Below are 22284 nucleotides of genomic sequence, written 5' to 3' on the forward strand. Positions count from 1 at the left end.
TAACCGCAAAACTTTATCTATTCCTTTATTCCTTTTTCAGTGGGACCTCATGTCCCAATGAAAAAATTACCCACCCTCTTTTCCAAAACCAAATTCTCTATCTATAGCATTCCAATTATCTAAATTTCTCTCTCTCCTCGGTTCCTTTCCTTTACCATAGAGGAATGCTAAATCTCCCAGTCCAAAAAGCTAGTATTTCATGATTAGCTAACATTTTTGAGTATTTACAATATGACAAGTATTATTGAATATTATAAATGGTTTACATAGATCATTTTATTTACTACCTACAAAGCTTTATGTTTTTGATATTATATTTCCCATTTTATAGACTAGGTAGCTGGGGTTAGCAGAATTAAGAAATTGCTTAAAGTCATTTCCTTATACATTTGAATTTTTCCAAATAATCAAAATTTCTCCCTTACTTCCTTTCTTCCTCTATATTTTGACATCATGTGGCTAAAACTTACAATACTATACCAATCACAGTTACTTAAAGTTGAACATTTCTGTGTCTATTTCAGGATGGGGACACATATACACACCACATACATGCACATAGAAAACCACTATTAACACTCATTTAAAATGTGTTTGAAATGTGTTGAAATGTTAAAGAAAAGAAACTCAGTTCTTAACATAATTATACATTAAAAAAATCAGCACTGATCTTTTCTCTTTTTTTCAGGTGCTATCACTTTTATGATTTTGCAGGAGCTAAGAGTTTAGAAATATGTACAAGAAACTAAAGCTTTAGGCAGATTTTCTTGCAGTGCTCACAGCCTGGATATATTTCTTTAGTTAACTAACCCAATTCCATGGTCCACAGCTTGGCACAATCTCCATGGCATTCAAGAAGAATTTTGTCTGAACAAGAAGGACAAGATCAGGTCCAAAAAGGAAGCGCATACAACAGTATCAGCTGAAACTACTTCCCTTCAAAAAGGCCGGCTGACACCAGGTCAGCTGAGGAAACAAACATTTCTTCCATTGACAAGTGTTTAATTGGACATTTTCAGAAGCTAATGTCATGTATGCAGATGCAAATGTTTGAAGAGTTGTTTACAGTATCGTTTGTGCCAGACAGGATCCAATGCCAAGCCAGCACACAGCCTCCCATTATTCTGCTGGGCTCAGCTTCTAAAGATGTTTCAGGGCTCTCTGAGCCTTGTAAATTTCCACATCCAGTGGCTCATCTGTGTTTTCAAAGCAGAGTCCTTCTTCCTTCCTGGGTAGACAGCAGTCCTTCCCCTGCCAATCTCTATTACTGCTTGCCCTGGTTCAGAAGAGGCTTTGGAGAAATTATTTGCAAGGTGATCACTCCTCCAGAATGTCCAGAAAGTGTAGGGTTGAGGTTTCAGTAGCTTTTGGAAAACTAACAGGAAATGCCAGATTCTAGATCCCTGTTCAGAAACTGAGTCTTAGCTGATATAATTATTTCAAAAATTACTTGTGTTATTCATTGAGCCAAGAGAAAACAGCCTCATAACTCAGCTAACAGATAAATCCACCTTAACATGCCAGGTAATGAAGAAGTTCTTGACTGGCAGAACAAACAAGGATATACTACATGTGGATATTGTGGAAATCCATTCATCTTTAAGAATTGGACCATCCATATTCTACCTTGAAAAATGCAATGCAGGAAAAAATGCCATTAGCACAAATTGCTATGATGCCTTCATACTGTCCTCTATTATCAACTATACTCTTCAAAGTAAATTTTAAATGATTAAATTCTAAATTGGAAATAAATATTAAGAATATTGTTTGTGGGCCTCCCCGGTGGCGCAGCGGTTGAGCGCTGGGTTGCGAAGCTGCCCGCAGCCTCTGCAGCGCCGGTTCAATCCCCGGCCACCAGAGGAGGGTCCCACATGGCACACAGACCTCTCCTGCCGCCCGCTGCTCCCCTCAGCAGTGTACTTCGGTCCTTCTGCCTGTTCTGCTCCCCGCTCTGGCTCTGGTGAATTCTCTCACCCTCCCGCGCTTCTGACTGTACCCCGTGCTTGTATAAATAAATAAATAAATAAATCTTAAAAAAAAAAAAGAATATTGTTTGTATATCATTTCAAGAATATTTAATTCAAGAATTTTGACAGTCATTTCACACAATGGCCTCCACTGTGTAAGAAATTCTAAGAAAATTATTAGCACTTATCAATGAATTCATTAATTTATTCATACTACCTACATAATTACATAATATGCTCAGAGCAACTGCAACTGTTTCAGATATGCAGGAGAAATAAAGAATATGTCACCCTTGGCCTCAGGAAGCTAGTGAAAGAGGAAGGCAAATGACTGTCATACAAAAGGATATAAATTCTCAAGTACTTATAATAAAACAGTGAAAATGTATTACCAGAATATCAACAGAGAGAATAAAGAAGAACTAACAGAGAAGAGGGTATTTCATCTAGCCTAGGATTAATGAACCTTCATAGTTGTTGATTAGGATGGTTATATCTAATTAAAGAAAAGCCATGAGTAAAGGTATGAACATTTATAATATGTTCCCCAGACATGGTATAAAGTCTAGAGAATATGAGGTATTATAAATTACTGGGGAAAAATTTAAACACACATGCACACATATGTACACACCCCAAATGCATCCCCACTCCCATTTCAGACTTAATAATTTAGAGTTACAGACTAGGACCCAGGAATTAGCATTTTAAAAATGTCCCCAGGCCATGCGGGATGGGCACTCAATGACACAATGTGATGTCCACTTGTGAGCACAGAATATGTGAAGGAGTGGAGTGACTTTTACGGGCTGAATGATGTTCTCCTCAAAAGCTGGATGTTAAAGACTTAACCCCCCATTACCTCAGAACGTGTATTGTAGATAGGACCATTAAAGAGATAGTAAAGTTAAGATGAAGCCATATGGATGGGTCCTAATACAATTTGACTGGTGTCCTTGTAAAAGGAAATGTGAGTACACAGAGACACCAGGGATGTGTGTGCAAAAAAAAAAAAAAAAAAGACTGAAGAAACAGTGACAAGATGGTCATTAGCAACTGAAGGTAAGAAATCTCAGAAGAAACCATATCTGCTGACATCTTGATCTTTGACTTCCAGCATCCAGAATTGTGAGAAAATTAATTTCTGATGTTCAAGCCACCCAACCTGTGGCAATTTATCTTGGCATCTCTAACAAACTAATATAGTAGGTGAAATTACCAAGAAAGAAAGCACGCACACACACACACACACACACACACACTCTCAATGCCTGAGCTTTAAGTACCGTAAATGCCTTATTAGGAATTCAGACTTTATTACACAGACAAAATCTTAAAATGTAGGCCTTTTAAGAAAGGAAGTATTATGATCCAGGCTCTGATCCAAATCTTGAGGCAGCATGGAAGATAAGATGATTAATAAGATTCTCTCTGACCAAGCAAGAGACAAAAAGGGGTTTGACTAAGGCAATGATAGAAAGGATTAGGCAGGGGGGAACAGAAATATTCAGCACCTACCCCAGGTAGCACTGGACAATTTATTAATGATTGGAAGAATTAACATTGTTAAAATGGCCATCTTACCCAAAGCAATATACAGATTTAATGCAATGCCTATCAAAATTTCAACGGCATTCTTCAAAGAAATAGAATAAATATTATTGAAATTTATATGTAACCAGAAAAGACGCTGAAGAGACAAAAACAAAAAGAGCTTTCTGGTTTTGAAAAATAAAAAGATGAATGGAGGTATCATCTTCCAGATGTCAAACTATACTTCAAAGCTATAGCAATCTAAATGATATGGCACTAGAATAAAAATATACAGATCAACAGAATGGTACTTAGAGCCCAGAAATAAACCCTCAATTATGTGGACAATCTATGACAAAGAGCCATGAGTATACAATAGAGAAAGGAGAGTCTGTTCAAAGATAGTAATAGAAAAATTGTGTTAGTATGAAAAAAATTGGACAGCCATATGCAAAAGAATTAAACTAGACCACTATTTCACACCATACAAAAAAACATAGCTCAGAAATAGATTAAAGACTTGGGTGTAAGACCTGAAATCATAAAATCCATAGAAAAAATGTGGCAAAATACTCTGGCTTCAGATATGTCTTTGGAGACTTGACTCCACCGGCAAGGGATTCAAAAGCAATGGAACTACATTAAACTAAAATGCTTCTGCACAGCATAAGAAATTATCATTGAAACAGAAAGACATCCTACCAAATGGGAGAAAATAATATTTGCACATAATACATCCAACAAGGAACTAAAATCCAAGATCTACAAAAAGTCATGTAATTTAACAAAAACAACAACCCAATCAAAGATTGGACAGAAGAGCTAAATAGACACTTCTCCAAAGAAGATGTACAGATGGCCAACAGGCACATGAAAAATTATTCAACATCATTTATCATCAGGGAAATGCCAACCAAAACTACAACAAAATACCACCTCATACCTGTGAAAATGGCCCATATCAATAAAACCAGGAGCAAGTGTTGGCAAGGTTAGAGAGAAATAGAAATTCTTGTACACTTGGTGGGGATGTGGAAGGGTCTAGGCCCTATGGAAAATAAATAGTATAGAGGTTTCTTAAAATATTAAAAATAGATCTACCACATGATCTAGGTTTACAGTAGGCTATACCATCCTAGGGTTGTAGTAAGCTATACTGTCCAAGTTTGACATTATGACAAAATTGAATAATGACATTTTTCAGAACATATCGATGTCTTTAGTGATGTATGGCTGTTAATGATTAAATTATTTGATTAGTGTTAATGATATATTATGGAAACCTCCTCTATCCTTATTCATCTTTATGAATTCATCAACCTCATTTATTATTCAAATTTTACCATTCATCTTTTGAGTGTTATCATTTGGCTTTTGTATACATGATTTATCACATAAATGACAGACCATAAGGCCTCTTACAAATTATTTTGATAATTTTATCATGCTTCTGACCATCTCCATTATCTATTTTGAGGATAAGTATTTTTAAATGTTTGACTCACTGAAAAAGTCATAATTCTTCTGCCTTTCTTAGAGCATTTATCTTTTAGCAATACAAAATACCTCTAGATCTAGTTTTTGCCTTGCATTATACTTGGTTCTACTTTATAAAGATGTAGAAGGCCTCCCTATTGGCACAAGGGGTTAAGCACAGCACTGTGAAGCTATCCACAGTCTCTGCAGCATGAATTCAATCCCTGGCCAGCCAGGGAGGTACCCACATGGCACAGCAGACCTCTCCTGTCTCACCCACTGCTCCCCTCAGCAGTGTATTTCAATAGATCTGCCTGTTCCGTTCCCCACTCTGACTCTGGTTAATCTTCTCACCCCCTCCCCCCACACACACACATACCTCTGGCCTGTATCCCAGTTCTTATAGCATAAATAAGCATATCTTTAAAAAATAAAGATGAAGGGTTTAAGGCCCATAACAGTTTCTGGTCTCCTTGCATCAGTACAGTATGTGGTGGATTTACATTGAGGACTTTCTCTTCAAGGTCCCACCATCAGACCAATGGCAGTGCCATTGTTGGACCCATCTGCCTATTTTCCAGCTGAGCTTTGCCCAAATTAATGTTCTAGTTATAGGTCTTCATAAGCAATAAAGGTAACTAGAAGGATTTCACTGCAAATCACCATGCTCAAAATGTTTTATATTGCCTCTAATGACTGGGGAATACAGCTCCAGATCTCCCTCTTCATATTTGTTACTCAAATTAGAAGTCTTCACATATAATATGAATGTAACTTTCTTGCATTAAGTGAATCCCGTATTTGGAAGTCTGGATTTATCCAGACACTATATTAAGGGATGATTGTTTCACATTACAAAAGAGTTATTTCCTTCTTAGAAGATTCAATCATAAGATTGCTTTATATTGTAGACTCTCCAATCGCAGTGAAAATGTCATTTGATCTTCATAGAAATCCCCTCTATTATACAACCCTTCACCATCATCCCTACCACATGTATCAGAGAGGTGCAAAGGATCCTCTCTGTCACTGCCTCCTCCCCAGAGACCTTTTTTTGTTGGCCTTGCAACAGTGTCTGCTTCACTTTTACATTTTCATAATATGACACAGTGGGGAGAAGTTGGCAGAGACACACTATAAAAGGTTAGTTTCCAAGCAAAGCAAGGCTTTGATACAACAGGTAAACGTCAGAGGCTTGCATTCCTGCCAGTCATGGGACCTGAGGTAACCTACAGTCTCCTTAATAATCAGAGTTTAGTTTATACGAGAAAGATAATGGAGGCTGGCCACATCTTCTTTTGAGGGTTCATGTAACAATCTAATGTAAAATAATTCTTTTTAAATAAAAGGTGCTATGCTAACATATTCTTTTTTTTCCAAGCAAGTCTAATATCACAACACTAAGAGAAAACTACATCATCTGCCTTTTTCTTTGTTAGAAACTATGTGTTATTCATCAAATGTTCTGAAAATTCCTCCTAATCATTATCCTTTTCATTTTTTCTTACTGTGCCTCTATTATTTTTCCCTTAGTTCAAAATCTCCCAATACTTTCTCTGAAAAATAAGATCAAACTCTCTGCCCAGCACCTCTGAACAATCTCTCATTTGTCTCTTCCTGACAAATTGAATCAGACGAGAAATCAAAGCTTGTGGTGTTCTTACCATTAAAGAAATACAATGATTTGGAAGAGCAGGCTCAAATTTCTCCTCTGTATTCCAAATCTGCCTATACTTATATCTTTTGGAATCATCCTCTCTGCCACTCTCCTGCCATTTACTTATCTTTGCTGCTTTGAGGCACTTCTGTCTGTGGTGCTTTATTTCAGTTTCTCTTGGTAGCTTATAATACTCCCTCACTGCTTAAGTATTCAATCTATTTCTTTCACTGGACCTCACATAAGAATTAGAATTTTTAGGAAACTCACCCGAAATATGATGTAACGGTTATTAATCAAATCTAAGATGATTGTTTCCTCCTTTTAACATGGTTTGTCAAATTGCTGTCTCTTTAGACTGAGGGCCTGTCATGAAGTCTGGCAGGTGTCTACTGCATGACATCATAGCACAGCTGCAGTCAAGGCTGCATCCTGGGGATCCTCCCTAGGCATTCCAGTTACCTTTATTTCATTCACTTTCTTTCTCCCAAAACCTTTCCCTTATCTTATATTTATTATCCTTGTTAATGACATCTCAGTTCACTCACTCAACTCAAAAAACCTCAGAATAATTTTCAACCTTATTTCCCATATCCAGCTAGCTATTAAACCCTCTCCTCTGTGTTCCGAATATCTCTCAAAGCTACATAGCCTAGATCCTTATTCTATTTCATTTGGACTGTAGCAACAACATTCTTATTTGTTCTGGCCTCCTGACTCTTCCCTGGTCAGTTCCTCAAAAACATTATTTCTGGAGCTATTTTCTAAAAAAAATCCAATGATAGCCCTCCTCTGCTTAAAAATTTGGCTTAAAAAAAAAAAAAAACCTCTTAAAAAATATTATCTAGGCTGTGATAAACTCTAAACAACATGGCCTTCAAGGACCTGCATTCTCTGGCCTCAGCCTCACAAGACCATTCTTCTACCACCACACAAAACCTCCACCACCCCCATCTCTCCCTGCAGTGTAGTGCTCATTCTCATCCCATTTTAATTCCCCATGTAATTCTCCCTGCTTGGAATGCTGTCACTCCACTTCCTGGCCTTTAGGTTTCAATATCCACTTCAAAATTCACCTGATCTATGAAGTCTTCCTCAGCCCCAACCACACTTCCTCCCTGGAAAAATGAGTGGCTAACTACTTCCACATCACCCTATCGTGTAATTATTTGTGAATGGGTTACTTTTCTACTTACACTCAGTATTTCAATCATCTTTATCAGCACATAATACACACTCAATAATGGTTACTGAAATTAATAAGTGCTGAATATCTAAAGAAATGCCAGCGACCTAGAAGAGCATCTGTCATACTACTTAGCTGTATTAAAGAAACAGGACCCAGGAATAAAGAAAAAGGACTAATAATATGACTGTAGCAAACATATAAATGGGATGTTTGTTTTTAAAAGCTAAGTGGTTTAGGGAGGGTTGAGGAGAAGAAAGTACATTTTAAAGCTCTAGCTCCAGGGCAAGTAATAAAAATTGTTGCTTTAATGTTTTTTTTCATAATATTGTGAGAAATGGGAAGGTCTATTCTATAGCAGCAGCCTTCAGGGTAGAAAATTGCAGCCTCCTAACTTAAACTGGCGTTCTGCTCTCAGTTTTTCCGGTAGCAGCAATTGGTCTCTGCCTCCCAAGAAGCTAAACTTGACTGACAAAGAAACAAAATAATTTTCTACTTATTTTATGGGCTTCTCTTTCCCTCCTTTGCTCTTGTCAATTAATTATAAGTGTGCTAGAAACTCATCTTGTGTTCTTGTCCCTGAATTACAGTGATGGAGGCAGTGGACTTTGTCTGCATTAGGAGTTGTCAATCAGACAAAGAAGGAGGTAACCAAGGACATGAAGTTAGCCCAAGAAACAACATTGCTTGGAACGTACTTCAAAGGCCTTAAGGGCCACTCATGGATGACAGCTGTAATCCTACCCATTTTATACTCCCTGAACAGGTAAATATGAACATGAGTAAAATTAGGAGGCATATGCATCTAGGTCAAAGTATCAGAGTCCCAACAGAATTCAATACTTTTCAAAATTATATAACCAATTCTCAGTAATCTTAACCATCCCATCTCTAGGCTGCCATCTTAATGCACTTATCCACAATGCCCTAAGTATGTGTCTACACACACACACACACACACACACACACACACACACGAACACACACAGATACCACACTCTCTGATATTACTGACTTTCCTAGTGAAGATTATTTTTCTGAAAACCTAACTTCATCTGCCCATGTTATGAGTACCTGATTTCCATTTTCTAAGCATTGCTTATAATTAGGAAGATTGAATAGGTATTACAAGAGCTCTTAGACTTACAGTGAGGGTAACATGGGACAATAAGTAAATGAGTAAACATAACAGTGTTTGGTACAAAGTCAGTGCCCCATATATATCAGGTTTGTTATATTTTGTGCCTGAATGTTACAGGACCAGCCCAGGGGGAAGCAGGGTGACCTGGGTATGAGTCATCACCCATGCTTAAGAACTCTGGACAAGACCCAAAAGCAGATGTGGAGAGAGAAAAAAGTTTATTTACAAGGGGAATGAGAAGAGGGAGAAAGGGACAGAGACAGAGAGAATGAGAGGATTAATTGGCCTATATGTCCTAATTGATCGACCTGTCCTTCTAACAGTGCCATCTGAGCTGAGATAACAGGTACAAGTCGAAGCCAGAAAAGTACGAGAGCAGGAGCACACATATGTTCAGTTGTAAGCCAAGTATGGCTGCTTAACTCTACCCCTTGTTCCCACCAGCCTCCTAATGAGGAAGTCAGATTCATGACATGCTGGAAATCATTCTGGTGCCTGAACTCTCATCCCTGTGAAGATGGGGGTGATGTCCCTAAAAAGGTGAAGGAGTGGTTTGTTCTTCAAAAATGAACAACACATGACCCCATAACTGGCTCCTTGGAAAAGAGTCCAAGAAAGTCAGTTTTTTCCCAGCATGTACCACCTTTGGCTCCACTTCTCCCAACAGACTGGTGATAACTGAAGTAGGTAACATTAATTTTATTTCACTTAACACATTTGGGTCTTTGTGTTTGTTAAATGTAGCATGCAAAAAATATTTTAATATGTACATAAAATGACTTTTTAAGTGCCTTTTTAAAATCTCCAAGGTCCTTCTAGCTCCGATATAATGTGATCTATGATAACTAATCTCAAATTCATGCAAATTAATAGTGATACAATTCCCTGGATATACTAGAAATATATGGTATTGTCAAGCTGGGCTGCATTGGAAACAAGTTAGACTCAGGACTGGGAGCCTGTGACAATGCAGAATAAAATCTTGCCCTACTTTCTCCCCACCAAGCCCACAGTCTATTATTCTCATTTTGAGCTCTGAGGTCCTTTCACAGAAGTTATGGAGAAGAAAAGGAATGAGGTGCAATTTGCAAAGAAAGTAGGGGCAAGTTCTACAGAATCCCAAGCAGAGCAGCTCACATGAGCTGAACTCCATAAAGTCACCTGCAATTTGATCTTCTACCATTGATAAAAGAGAATATTGTAAGTTAGGAGGGGTAACACCTAACCTCCTTTATCTCAGAGTTTAGGAAATTGAGACCTAAGGAAATCAAGTGACAAGTGCAAAGTCACCCAGTTTTTCTGGAACTGGGATCTGAAAATCTACAACTGATGCAGCGGCCATCTATTAAAGCAGCTTCAACTGTAACTTCCACAATGTCTGCACATAGACAAATCTCTCTCTCTTTCTCTCTGGACTATATCCAGCCTTCTTCAGTCACCCAAAAGTCAGGCAGCACCTATCTCAGATAAACAGAAGAGATTCTTCATTATCCTGAATTGAAGCAATCCCTGTTTTACCAGCAAGTTACTAAAAGTAGAGTCATGCAGTTCTATCTTTAAGTTCTCCCTTATCTTTCAGAAATATATTAAATAATATTACAGCGAAAGTGATTCTCTAAAGTCTAAAGTAGAAAATAAAATACCTAGAAATATTTTGTTTTAAGCAACACATATATCAAAATCTACCTAAAATGGAAATATGAGGCAGTGGGGTGATTCTGGTGATTATTTCCTTTGAAAACAGCAGAGAACATCTTTTCAGCAGACACAACACTGATTCCATTTACAATACTGGAAGAGTCACACAACTTTTGAAGAAACTACTAGAAGACAAGCATTGTAAGCATGTGTCTCCACTTATTGTGTGTTTATATCTGTTCGTGTATTCCTTCATTCAACTCTACTTCATATATACTAATTCACTTATTCAACTTCATAGGTACCCATTCAATCATTCCAGTGCTTACTGTAGACTGAGTACATAGCAAATCAGAGTCTGCTTGAGTGGGGCTTAGAGTGTGAGTAGGGCTTAAACGTGCACCCCAAAAGTCCAAGTACAAGGTAAATCAGAGTCTGCTTGAGTGGGACTTAAACGTGCACCCCAAAAGTCCAAGTACAAGGTAAATCAGAGTCTGCTTGAGTGGGGCTTAAACGTGCACACCAAAAGTCAAAGTACAAGGTAAAAAGCCAAAAGACCCTCCAGGAAGCCAGATAAAGCACGCAGGAGGGTCAGGGCAACCAAGAATCTGTCCAAATGCGGGGAGAGGGAAGTCCCTGGTCAGCCTGCGGCTGGCCCTGGGATGAGCGGGATGCGGAGGCCACCATGGCGGGGGCGCCTGGTCCGCGCAGGCAGCACCCTGGGTCCCGCAGCCCACAAGGCTTCCCCACTTCTGGGCCCGGAGCCTCCCTCGCACGGAAACCTGTCTTCCGGCGTTGTCTCAGCCCCGTCCGTCAACAGCTCCTACAAATGAACGATTTAGGAAGTTCATTCCCCCACCCCCGGGGCCCGCCCCGACCTCCGCCAGCCGCCTGGAGAGGCCGGGGCCTCCGCCCGGCCACCCGCGGGCACAGCCGGTGGGCGGAGAACGCACCTGTTCCGGCGGCTGGGGCTGCGATGGCGGCGGTGAGGCGCGGGCCCAGCGGGCAGCCCAGCCTCAGGGTAGCGGTGGCCACACCCCGAAGCGACAGAGCCCCTTCCCGCCGCCGGGTGACCGTGGCCCTGCCCACTGCGCCGCGGGCGGAAAGGCGGGGCGGCGCTGGCGGGGCGCGCGGCCTGCTCTGGGGCGCTGACCCCGCAGGCTAGGCCAGGGGCGGGGTGGCCACCTCCACTGACTGGCCGGGATTCGGGCGGTCTGAGGGCCACAGGTTAACTGGATGACGCCTCACCTTCTGGATTCTGGTTCCTGTGAGAAAATGGAGTGCCATTTTCGGGCCCTGTGCCTGTGCCCTTGCTTCTTTATGATGGAACCATGGGACGGGTGGGGTGGGGTGGGGTGGGGTTGGGGGAGGGAGGAGGGAGAGGACAGGAGGACTGTGGCAGCGCCCCCTCACCCTGGAGTTTCGCCGACCAGGGCTTCTGGGCCCCGGGGTGATTCAGAAGCTGTAGCCTCGCTCAGGCCTATCAGGACCCTTGAGGGTCCAGGTTTTCCACCGTGGCAGCTGGCAGAGCAGGTAGGGAAGGAGGGGGCTCTGAAGCTGAAAAGAAAACGGGTAAGAGGTTGGTGTGGCTCTGAGCCCCCCCCCCCCAACCAAGTCCTCACAGCAGGGAGTCTGGGAACCCCTGGCTTTGAGAGCCATTAAAGGTCGCCCAAGGCTAAGCTCCCAGGATGGAGGCTGGACTCTCAGAAGAAAAGCAGTCGTGGTGAATAGGAAAGGAGATGACCCACATGGGCTATCAGCGGGCATTTCTCTTCAGTTTCGCATTAATTATATGAGAGTGGCCAAAAAGAAAAGGAGTCACCTGTGAGTACCTGGCATCTCTTAACTAGGTGCATGCGTTTTGCTGGCCATGGAGTGTGTGCTCAGTATTTTCAACGTTTTATGTTTTGCTAAGTTTGAACTCCTTTGTTTAACCACACTCTGACCAAAGACAAGCACTTGCCTGTGTGAAATACGTAGGAATTCAGGCCTCTCTTCTTAGCCAGGAAAAAAAAAAAATTTTAATTAAAAGAAAAAGCACATGTTCATTAAAAAAAAAACTCAAAAACTCTGCAACCTTCATTTGCCAACATATACTTAAGCCTCAATTAACAATCTCTAAGCTTATTTACCTACATTTGCATAACTCTCAGTTAACAATCTCTCTAAACTTTCATTAACACCAGTTGCCCACCAAATCAAGTATGAACTGAGGTATACAATATTCCTAGAAGTTCCTCACAGTTGTCATCCTTGACAGAATGACCTATCCAGCTCCACTAAATTTTTTTTTTCTCAAACTCTCTGAGGTAAAGGACAAGTTTTTATTTATTATTTGCTGTCAGTCATGGACTATTTTTGTAAAATGCAGCTAACAACTTGCTAGAAAAAACAAATAAGGACATAAAAGCTATAAGCTTCAGTTTTTATTACCAGATAACAAGTATAAAATTACAGTAATTTAATTTCTAAATGTTTGCTGTCAATATCATATCTTCTAGTGGAACAGTAAAAACAATTCACAGATTGGCATCGATGACCATACTTTAAATGGCACTGACTTGCTGTTCTTTAAATGTGTAGATACTTCTCCACTTCTGAGCCATTTCTTTTCTTACCCCTTTAGAGCTGATCAAAGCACTTCTCACTCAAGGTTCAACTCACAATGTGATGTTAATAAGATTTATTGAGTGCTTTATGCTAAGACCTTACATCTTTCTAAACCATCAACTATGAGCTAGTTATTATTACTATTATTATCCCATTTTACAGAGAGAACTTTAAGGAATAGAGAAGTCAAGTCATATAATTTAACAAGGTACAAAGTGTTCTAAACTGAACTGGACTCATTCCTGAGCCCAGGCGCACAACCAGGATGCTGGACCCTCCTCCATAAAACCCCACATTTGTTTTTCATTTGAAATTAATCATTCCTTACTTGAATCTTTACTGTATTCCCCCCCACCCCATTGGTTTTCATTCATGTCTGCTTCCTATCTTTAAGCCTCTTGAGTACAGTGGCACTTGTGTTATCTACACAGCTCTTATTGCTGCTCTGTCCAACCGTAACATCCTCTCTGCCTTTGATTCTATTTATATGTACCACTGGCAACAAAGCTCATTCTCCTCTTTGTATAACACTGTCTTTTCTGTGTACTTCATGTTATCTGTAATTTGGTTATCTCTATATGCCTACTGGAACACAGGTCACTTGCTATATTCAGTTAACTTAATAAAGATGTTTTTATTTATTTAATAGAATAAGCATTTCCATGGCATTTTTGAAATGCTTATTCTGAGCAGTTTACAGTCTCATAAACAGCCTTATGGAGTATTATTTTATCACCACTCAACGCTTGAAGAAACTGAGGCACAGAGAAGTTACCAGTAAGATGCTGTAAAATGGCAGAGTCAGCATTTCAGGCTTGGCAATCTAACCACCATGCTGTGCTGATCTTTCACTACACCATGTGCTCTTCTAGCTGAAAACACTTCAACAACTTTCTACTACTCTTAGGATAAATTCAAAACCCCTTAAAGGGCTTCCAAATCTCCAAAACTCTTCAGCTGCATCTGCCACTGAACTTCCAGGTTCACCTTTAGTTATCCTTTCTTCTTTCCATTGTTCTCTCTGGTCACAGTGCATTTTGCAGGAATCCTGTTCCTGCACCTTGTTCCTTCCTCAACCCAAATTTGTCCTTCAGATTTTAGCTCAGGAAAACCTCTCCAGATGAGGTCTAATACCATGTTATAAATTTGTAAAGCATTTTTTATTCTTAATTATATATTTCATATATTAAATATAAATATAATTACATATACTTTATTACATACAAATATGATTATTACTTTTTATTTATGTAAACATTTGTCTAAAGTGAGTCTACCTTTCTCAAAACTGTGAACTCTATGATGACAGAGACATTTTTATTTTCCCATCTTTTTTATCCTCAATAACTAGTATGGCATCTGATACATAGTAGGCAGTGGGTAAACATTCACTGAATGAATGAAGAAATAAGTAGTGTTAAGAGTATTATGAAAATATAGGAGGGGGTTAATGTTGTGCTGATAGATATTCACCAACCAGTGTTAAAAAATAAAGCATTAAGGGCCTCCCTGGTGGCACAAGGGGTTAAGCACCGCACTATGAAGCAATCCGCAACCTCTGCAGCACGAGTTTGATCCCTGGCCGGCCAGAGAGCAACCCACATGGTGCGGCAGACCTCTCCTGTCTCGCCCGCTGCTCCCCTCAGCAGTGTATTTCAGTCAGTCTGCCTGTTCTGTTCCCCACTCTGTCTCTAGTGAATCCTTTCACCCTCCACATCTCTGTCCTGTAACCCAGCTCTTGTATGTATAAATAAATAAATCTTTAAAAGAAAATAAAGTATTTATTTATACATTTACCTGTTTCTGTGCTGTAAATATTCCCACCATGGCCAATTTGGGGATGACCACGTGGTGTCACACACATTACAAAAAGTGTGCCACATGCTGTCACACAACGCTGTTGCTGGGAAGTGGTGTGAGCAATCTACTTGGAGAAACAACCTCAGCTGGGTCCGGCACACCACTGCTGGCAGGGCACCAAAGTTAGTGGAGCAGAGAGTAGTGGGCAAAGCCCAGGCAAGGTGCCTAGAGGTCTAAGCTGAGATGGGAAGTATGAGCAGAAAATAAGTTTGGGAGCAGAGACCTGTGGGGAAAAGGAGAAAGTTCAGTAAGACTGATCTGTTTTTGAAAAGAAGAGCCTCATAAATCCTGAGCCAGAAGGGGTACTTGATTGAGTGACCAATAATATCATCCAAATTGAGGTGCTTAGAGAGTGATGGGACACTAGGCCAATAGACATAAACTGGAGTGTGTGGTCCACTTGGTACTCAAGGACTTTCCAAGGGCAAACAGGCATGGAGAGTTTTAAGGCACTAATTTCAAGATCTACAACCTCCAAGGTCATATTGCCTCCTTCCAAAAATTTATTTGCTTGAGAGTTACCTTTTATAATTGCCTTTCTTCCACTTTCCAAAAGAAAGAATTTCTCTGACACATCCCACATCTCTTGAAAATATATTGCCCCAAGGGGGAAGATATCCCAAAAGCCAAGCCAAGGTACTCAGCTTCTTGAATTAGATTTTCATAAATGATTGTGACCCCATCTATCTCATAAGGATTCATTTGTAGTAACTTACATATACATTTAATAGCTATTTATTAAATAGTAATATTCTTATGTTTTAATAAATTACACAATCCTGGTAATTATAATGATAATTCAGAGAAAAAACTTTTTAACACAAGACCTTATGGCAACAGGAAAATTTTTAAGTTAAATTTACATGTGTATTTTTTATTGTGGAGAAGTATTATAGGGCAATCGACAAAATATTTTGAAGCATAAAAACCAGGGGGATAAAATCCTGGTTGAGGGGCACAGAGGTGGAGAAACAATTTCATAGGAGTAAAGGGATGATAATACATTTCTGACTATTAAAGAAGAGTTTTTGCAGGTAGTTTTTTAAGTGGATGATGATAAGTAGCCAGTCCTTGTGGAATTTAAATCCCATGGATACATCTAGAAGAGTAATATAACTATTATTTTGAACTACAAATATTTATAACATATTAGGAATTTTATTCTTTGTGACTATTAAACTTACAATGATAACTTTGGAAGTAAATGTTTGGGTTTTTTTCATTTGTACCCAGGAGTATATAGGCAAAAACATTCGAAGGCTATACTTTACATGTCACAGAAGTTAAAGTTTGGCTCTGTCATTTTTTTTAGCCAGGTAGCCATGGACAAATCATTTAACCTCCAAAAGCATTAACTTTCTCATCTATAACTTGGGAAATAATAAAAGCGGCTTTGAGGATTAGATTGAATAAACTTTGTAAAAATTCCTAACAATTCTAGCACTCAAATTTGGTACTAAATAAGTGTTACTCAGTGGTACTCAATGTTAATAATAGTAACATTTCTTGACCACTTACTCTGTACTAAGCACTGAGCTAATCCAATTTAATTCTCACAAAACTGTGTGGCTTGTGAGAACGTTCTACCTATCCTAGATGAAGAAACTGATGCACAGAACATTGTCCTTTTTTCTTTAGTATTTCCCAAAACAATTGGCTAATGATTAGAGACATTCAAAATCAGGTAGCCTTCCCTGGAAACCGTTTCGCTTTACTTTTCCTCCCTAAAGGCCTCTCTTGGACATCCCAGGAAATTGGGTTACTAACAAGATTTAGTAGTAATTCTCTATTAGTGGAACTCTTCAATGAGCTAGGAGTCGCTTCTTAGTATTTCTCATTACTGACTTTCCAGCCTTTCACATATCACAACACACAGAGAAAAATGGCACCTGTAAAGCACAATGGAAAGAAGGATTGAAGTATCTCATTTTAGGCGTGTCAGGGTCCCCAAGCCTGGCTTGACCATCCCAAAGGTTGAGTAGAATCCATATCTCCACATACCTATATTTCATTCCCCACACAAGTGGGAAAGCTCTAACATAGAAACTACCGAAGAGAGATTATATATTCTTTTACCTTTGACGGTGTCTAGATATACATACAAAAAATATGAAAGAAGAATTTCAAAGAAATATTTGGGCACTTATATTCATAGCAGTGTTGTTCATAAGAGTCCAAAAAGATAGAAGCAACCCAAATGGCCACTGAGGATAAACAAACAGTATGTGGTAAGTAAATAAAAGATGTTATTCAGTGTTAAAAATAGAAGGAATCCTGTCACATACTCTACCATGAACTTCATTCCACTTATACAAGGATTCTAAAGTAGTCAAATTCAGAGAAACATAAAGTAGAATGGTGGTTGCCTGGTGCTAGAAAAACAGGGAAATGGGACTTGTTTAATATAATGTAGTTTTTCACTTTTTCAGTATGAAAAAGTTCTGGGGCTCTGTTGCACACAATGTGAATCTACCTAACACTATTTGTTAGTGCACTTAACTTGTACACTTAACATGTACACATGTTTTTTCAACACAATTAAAAATTTTAAATGGTTTTAAATATATCTGAAAAATTTATGATATGGTTAATTCATGCTCATTGCTGTATAGTTTTCCATTATGTTCATGTATTACAACATATTTAACCATTCCACTGTTGATGGACAGTTGAGAAGTCTCTACTTTGGGATTCTTATAATCAGTGCTATACATAGCATTTTAAAATGAAGAAAATAAAAATTTTAAAACTTAGAGACCATTCATAGAGTACTCCAAGAAATCAGCAAATAATGACGCTCTACCTTCAAAATAAATCCAGAATCTGACTACTTTGTAGTATCTCTACCACTGTCATTCTGGTCCACACCACCATCATCTCTAGCTTAGATTATTGCTAACATCTTAGACAGTTCTGCCTTTGGCACTTGTGTTCCCCAACCTTGCCCCTCTCCACCAATCTATTCTCATCATAGCAGCTAGAGGGACCCTGAGGCATATTATATTTTCCAGAGATAATCACAATATTACCTTCAATGAAATATAAACTTACCATTTCCCAATAAGAGTTGGGGTCTAAAATACCTCTTATGAATCTGGGTTGAGCTCAGAGATTTGCTTGAACAGTAGAAGGAAGCAGAATTTGCAATCTGGAACATTCACAGTTAGTGATAAGGGGCCTCGCAACTGTCACTTGATTCTCTCAGAATGCTCATCTTTGGAATACACACACACACACAGCTTGAGAAACCCAAGCCACATGGAAAAAACACATGTGGGTGTCAGGCTCAAGGCCTGAGAGGATGCCATTCAGCCACATCAACTGCCATCTGACTGAAAACCCTCAAGGAAGAACTAACTGCCCAAATAAGGTCAGGCAAGTCATAGAACCTCTCGAGAGATAAAATGTTTTAAGTCACTAAGGTTTGGAGAGATTTATTATGTAACAACAGGTAATGGGGACAAAACCTTTTAGAGTGAATGTCAGATAACGTCAGTCTTCTGTTCAAAGTCTTCCAGTGGCTTCACTTTGTACTCAAAGTGCCAATGTGGTTATAATGGCTACAGCTGTGGTGTGAGGTCTCCTCCACCACTTCCTCCCTTCCCCAAGACCACTCGTCCCAGCCATACTGCCTTCCTACTTGCTACTCTTTAAACACGCCTACATTAGGGACTTTGCACTTCTTTGCCTCTTCTCCTCACTCACTTCTTTCGAAGTTTTTCTCAAATCTCATATCTTCTAGGAAAATTACCCTGACCACCTATTTACAGCGGCAACCAGCCTGCCTCTCCCAGAACTCCCAATCACCCTTATCATGCTTTATTTTTTATTTCCCAACATACTGTGAGGTAATATTTATTCTATTTATTGTATACTATCTGAAAATTCCTCAAAGGCAAGGATTTTGACTCTTTTCCCCTTTTTGCTATTGTAGTCCCAGCACTTAGAAAGCATCTGACATATAGTAGGTATGCTCAAAAAATACTTATGGTGAAGGGGCCTCCCTGGTGGCACGAGAAGTTAAGTGTCAGCACTGTGAAGCTATCTGCAGCTACTGCAGCACTGAGTTCTATCGATTGCCAGCCAGAAAGGTGACCCACATGGCACAGCAGACCTCTCCTGTCTTGCCTGCTGATCCCCTCCGCAGTGTATTTCAGTCAATCCTCCTGTTTGCTCCCCACTTTGTCTCTAGTGAATCCTCCTACCCCCGCACCTCTGGCCTACACCCCAGCTCTTGTATGTATAAAATAAAAAAAAAATCTTAAAAAATAATAATAATAAATACTTATGGTTTAAATCCAAATAATAGGTGAGACCAAACTAACCAGGCTAAATATGAGAATACAGCAAAGGTGACTTGCAGAGTCATGTAAGAACAGAGAGGTAAAAGTAAGTATAGGGGAATGAATTATAATTCCAGAATCCTAGTCATTATCCACTCCTCCATTCCCAGGAGAGAAAGCACTAGGGTGGAGACCATGTTTGAAATAGGACATTCAGCTCATCTAAGAAACCCAAGATGGTAACATATGTCAAGTAAGCCAAAGCCAATGTATGATTTGGACTTGAACTAAACTCCACTATAATGCTACTTATAGTGAATTGCAGCCAAATTATACTCCCTAAAACTAAATAAATATAGAATATACCAGCTGGTCGCCCTGTTTTCCAACACTAGAGTTTCAAAGGAATTGCTTGATATTTATTTTGAATGTGCTATTCCACAATTATCTGGTTAACAATTTATTTTTCCCAGAATTGCAGGATTTGGTTGAATTGTCCTCCCCTCCCCTTCCTTGGTCTCATTCGACATGAGCTATTCCACTACCTTTTAAATAGAGTCACAGTTTGAGATCCCTAAATTTTTAGCCAAAAAATTAAAACTGATTCTTCAAGTTAATAGAGTGTTAATTCCAAGTGTTCTATAAACATGTAGATTAGAACAATGAAATGCATCACAGAAAAAAAAAGATATATTTGAATGCTTTGGAAAAAAAACATACAATTTCCATATTTGAAAAACATTATGAAATGCAAATAACTCATAAACAGAAAAATATTCAATTTCACTAGTAATCAAATTTTAATGACAATAAATCTTCTCATACAAGGTGACAAAGATATTTTAGCACTAACAATGTTGTGGACTTTGTCATATATTGAAGATGAGACTACACATTAGCAATACCTTCTGGAAGTGGTTTTAAAATACACACAAAAAATAAAAAAATGTAAAAATAATTTATAATGTCTATTTTTATTAGTTGGGGTAATTAGTTGCTGAAACATCAACCTCAAAATGTAGAATAATGGCTCAAAAAACAGAAGTTTATTTCTTATTCATGTGATTTTCCTGAACTGTTTCAGGTCTCAGGGGTGTGTGTGTGTGTGTGTGTGTGTGTGTGTGTGTGTGTGTGTGTGTGTGTTTAAGAGAGAGAGAGAGAGAGAGAGAGAGAGGATATGATATTGTATACAGTAATTTATTCAGTAATCTGGAAATTAAGGGATCCTTGGCCAGATTCAGTGCAGAAGTCCAGGGTCATTTTGTAAACAGGAAAGATTACAAAGGAGAGTGTATTCATGGACAGGCCTGGAAGGAGCTAGCTCACATTCCTCTGGCTAGTGGTGTGGGCACGTTTCACAGTAAGCTGGGAAATGTAGTCTAGTTGTGCATGAGTAAGGAGGGATATTGGGTTTGCTGAACAGCTGTCAGTCTTTGTCACACTTTTGGATCCATTTATGCACTTCTAGAAATCTGGAAATCTTTGACCCAGTAATGCACTTCTAGAAATCTATTCTAAGGAAATGAAGTATAAAAGTATAGCAGATTCATTAACAGTCAATAGATCAGATGAATCATAATAGCAGGATAGTTCATGTTTGGTACATTCACATAGTAAAATATTATGCAGCAATTAAATATTAGCTTTATAAGTAATTTATATGATGTGAAAATATCAACATATAATTTTAAATTTAAAAGCTCAGTACAAGGCCATATAAAATGTTTTAATTATATAAATATATGCTTGTCATACATACCCTAAAACAAAGATATTAAGTAGACAAAATGTTAATTTCTGTGTAATAGTCTATGTTCACAATGATTAAAACAGTTTTAAAAAAAGCTTCTGCTATAATTTTAAAACTAGAGCATTAAAAAGTTTTATATGATTATAATTGTATAAAATAATCATGGAAAACATGAAATATATCAAATTGTTAATAATGGTTGTCTCTGTGTGATGAGTTGGATATGTTTTTTTTTCTTTTTTCTTGTATGAAATTACCAATTTGTCTAGAAATACTTTTATTACTTTCACATTGAAACTTACCTTATCAGACTGATAGATTGAAGTTAAACCTTTATTAAAGTTGAGTCTTTGCCTGAAGGAGGGTAGTGGCAAGCCTAGAAATGACAGAGCTGCCTTGTGTTCTCTGCCTCACAGGAGAGAGAAAATGAAGTGGGCATTCCCTGTTCACTGGCACTGTTCTTGTCTCCCTGCAGGGCTGGCTAGTACAGGAACCCTTGAACACAGGGGTGTGGAAGAGGAGAGAAAACCAAGGAAGTATCAGTGACTTGTGCTAAAAGATCTCTAAGCTGATGGGAAAACCCTGGGCAATGAGTATCGTGCCATGCCCCTATTCTGTACCTCTCTGTGCTGTTCCTGTGACAAGTGGTGGTGGTATTAGAAGTAGAAAAGACAAGATCATGGGTTTTCTCCAAAGTGAGGAAAGTATCTAACTGCTTTATCTGACTTCACAGTGATTTCTTATTGCAGTAAAATAACAACTAGACTAATTCTCAAAAGACATAGCTTCTATATCTTAGCTACTATAAATAGTGCTACAGTAACGTAGGGGTGCAGATTTCCTTTTGAATTAGTGTTTTTGTGTACTTTGGGTAGATTCCTAAGAGCGGAATTGCTGGGTCATATATATGGTAGATCCATTTTTAGTATTTTGCGGATCCTCCACACGGCTTTCCATAGTGGCTGGACCAGTTTGCATTCCCACCAATAGTGTAAGAGAGTTCTTTTTCTCCACATCCTCTCAGCATTTGTTGCTGCTAGTTTCTTAATATGGGCCATTTGCATTTGTGTGAGGTGGTATCTCATTGTGGTTTTGATTTACATTTCCCTGACTTCAAGTGATGTCAAACATTTTTTCATATGCTTGTTGGCCATTTGTATTTCTTGTTTGGAGAAACTTC

General features: G+C 38.9%; 1 protein-coding gene across 1 annotated transcript in view; it reads right to left on the minus strand.

The window, feature by feature from the left end:
• CPQ (carboxypeptidase Q) overlaps positions 1-11929 on the minus strand; it is a 434008-nt gene extending 422079 nt beyond the window's left edge. Inside the window, exon 1 of the mRNA XM_054692097.1 lies at positions 11850-11929. Coding sequence (XP_054548072.1) covers positions 11850-11888 — 39 coding nt within the window. The 5' untranslated portion in view covers positions 11889-11929. The remainder of the gene's footprint in view (positions 1-11849) is intronic.
• Positions 11930-22284: the final 10355 nt, after the last annotated feature.

This window comes from Talpa occidentalis, unplaced genomic scaffold, assembly GCF_014898055.3.
Source record: "Talpa occidentalis isolate TD23 unplaced genomic scaffold, MPIMG_talOcc4v2.1, whole genome shotgun sequence".
Lineage (NCBI taxonomy): Eukaryota > Metazoa > Chordata > Mammalia > Eulipotyphla > Talpidae > Talpa > Talpa occidentalis.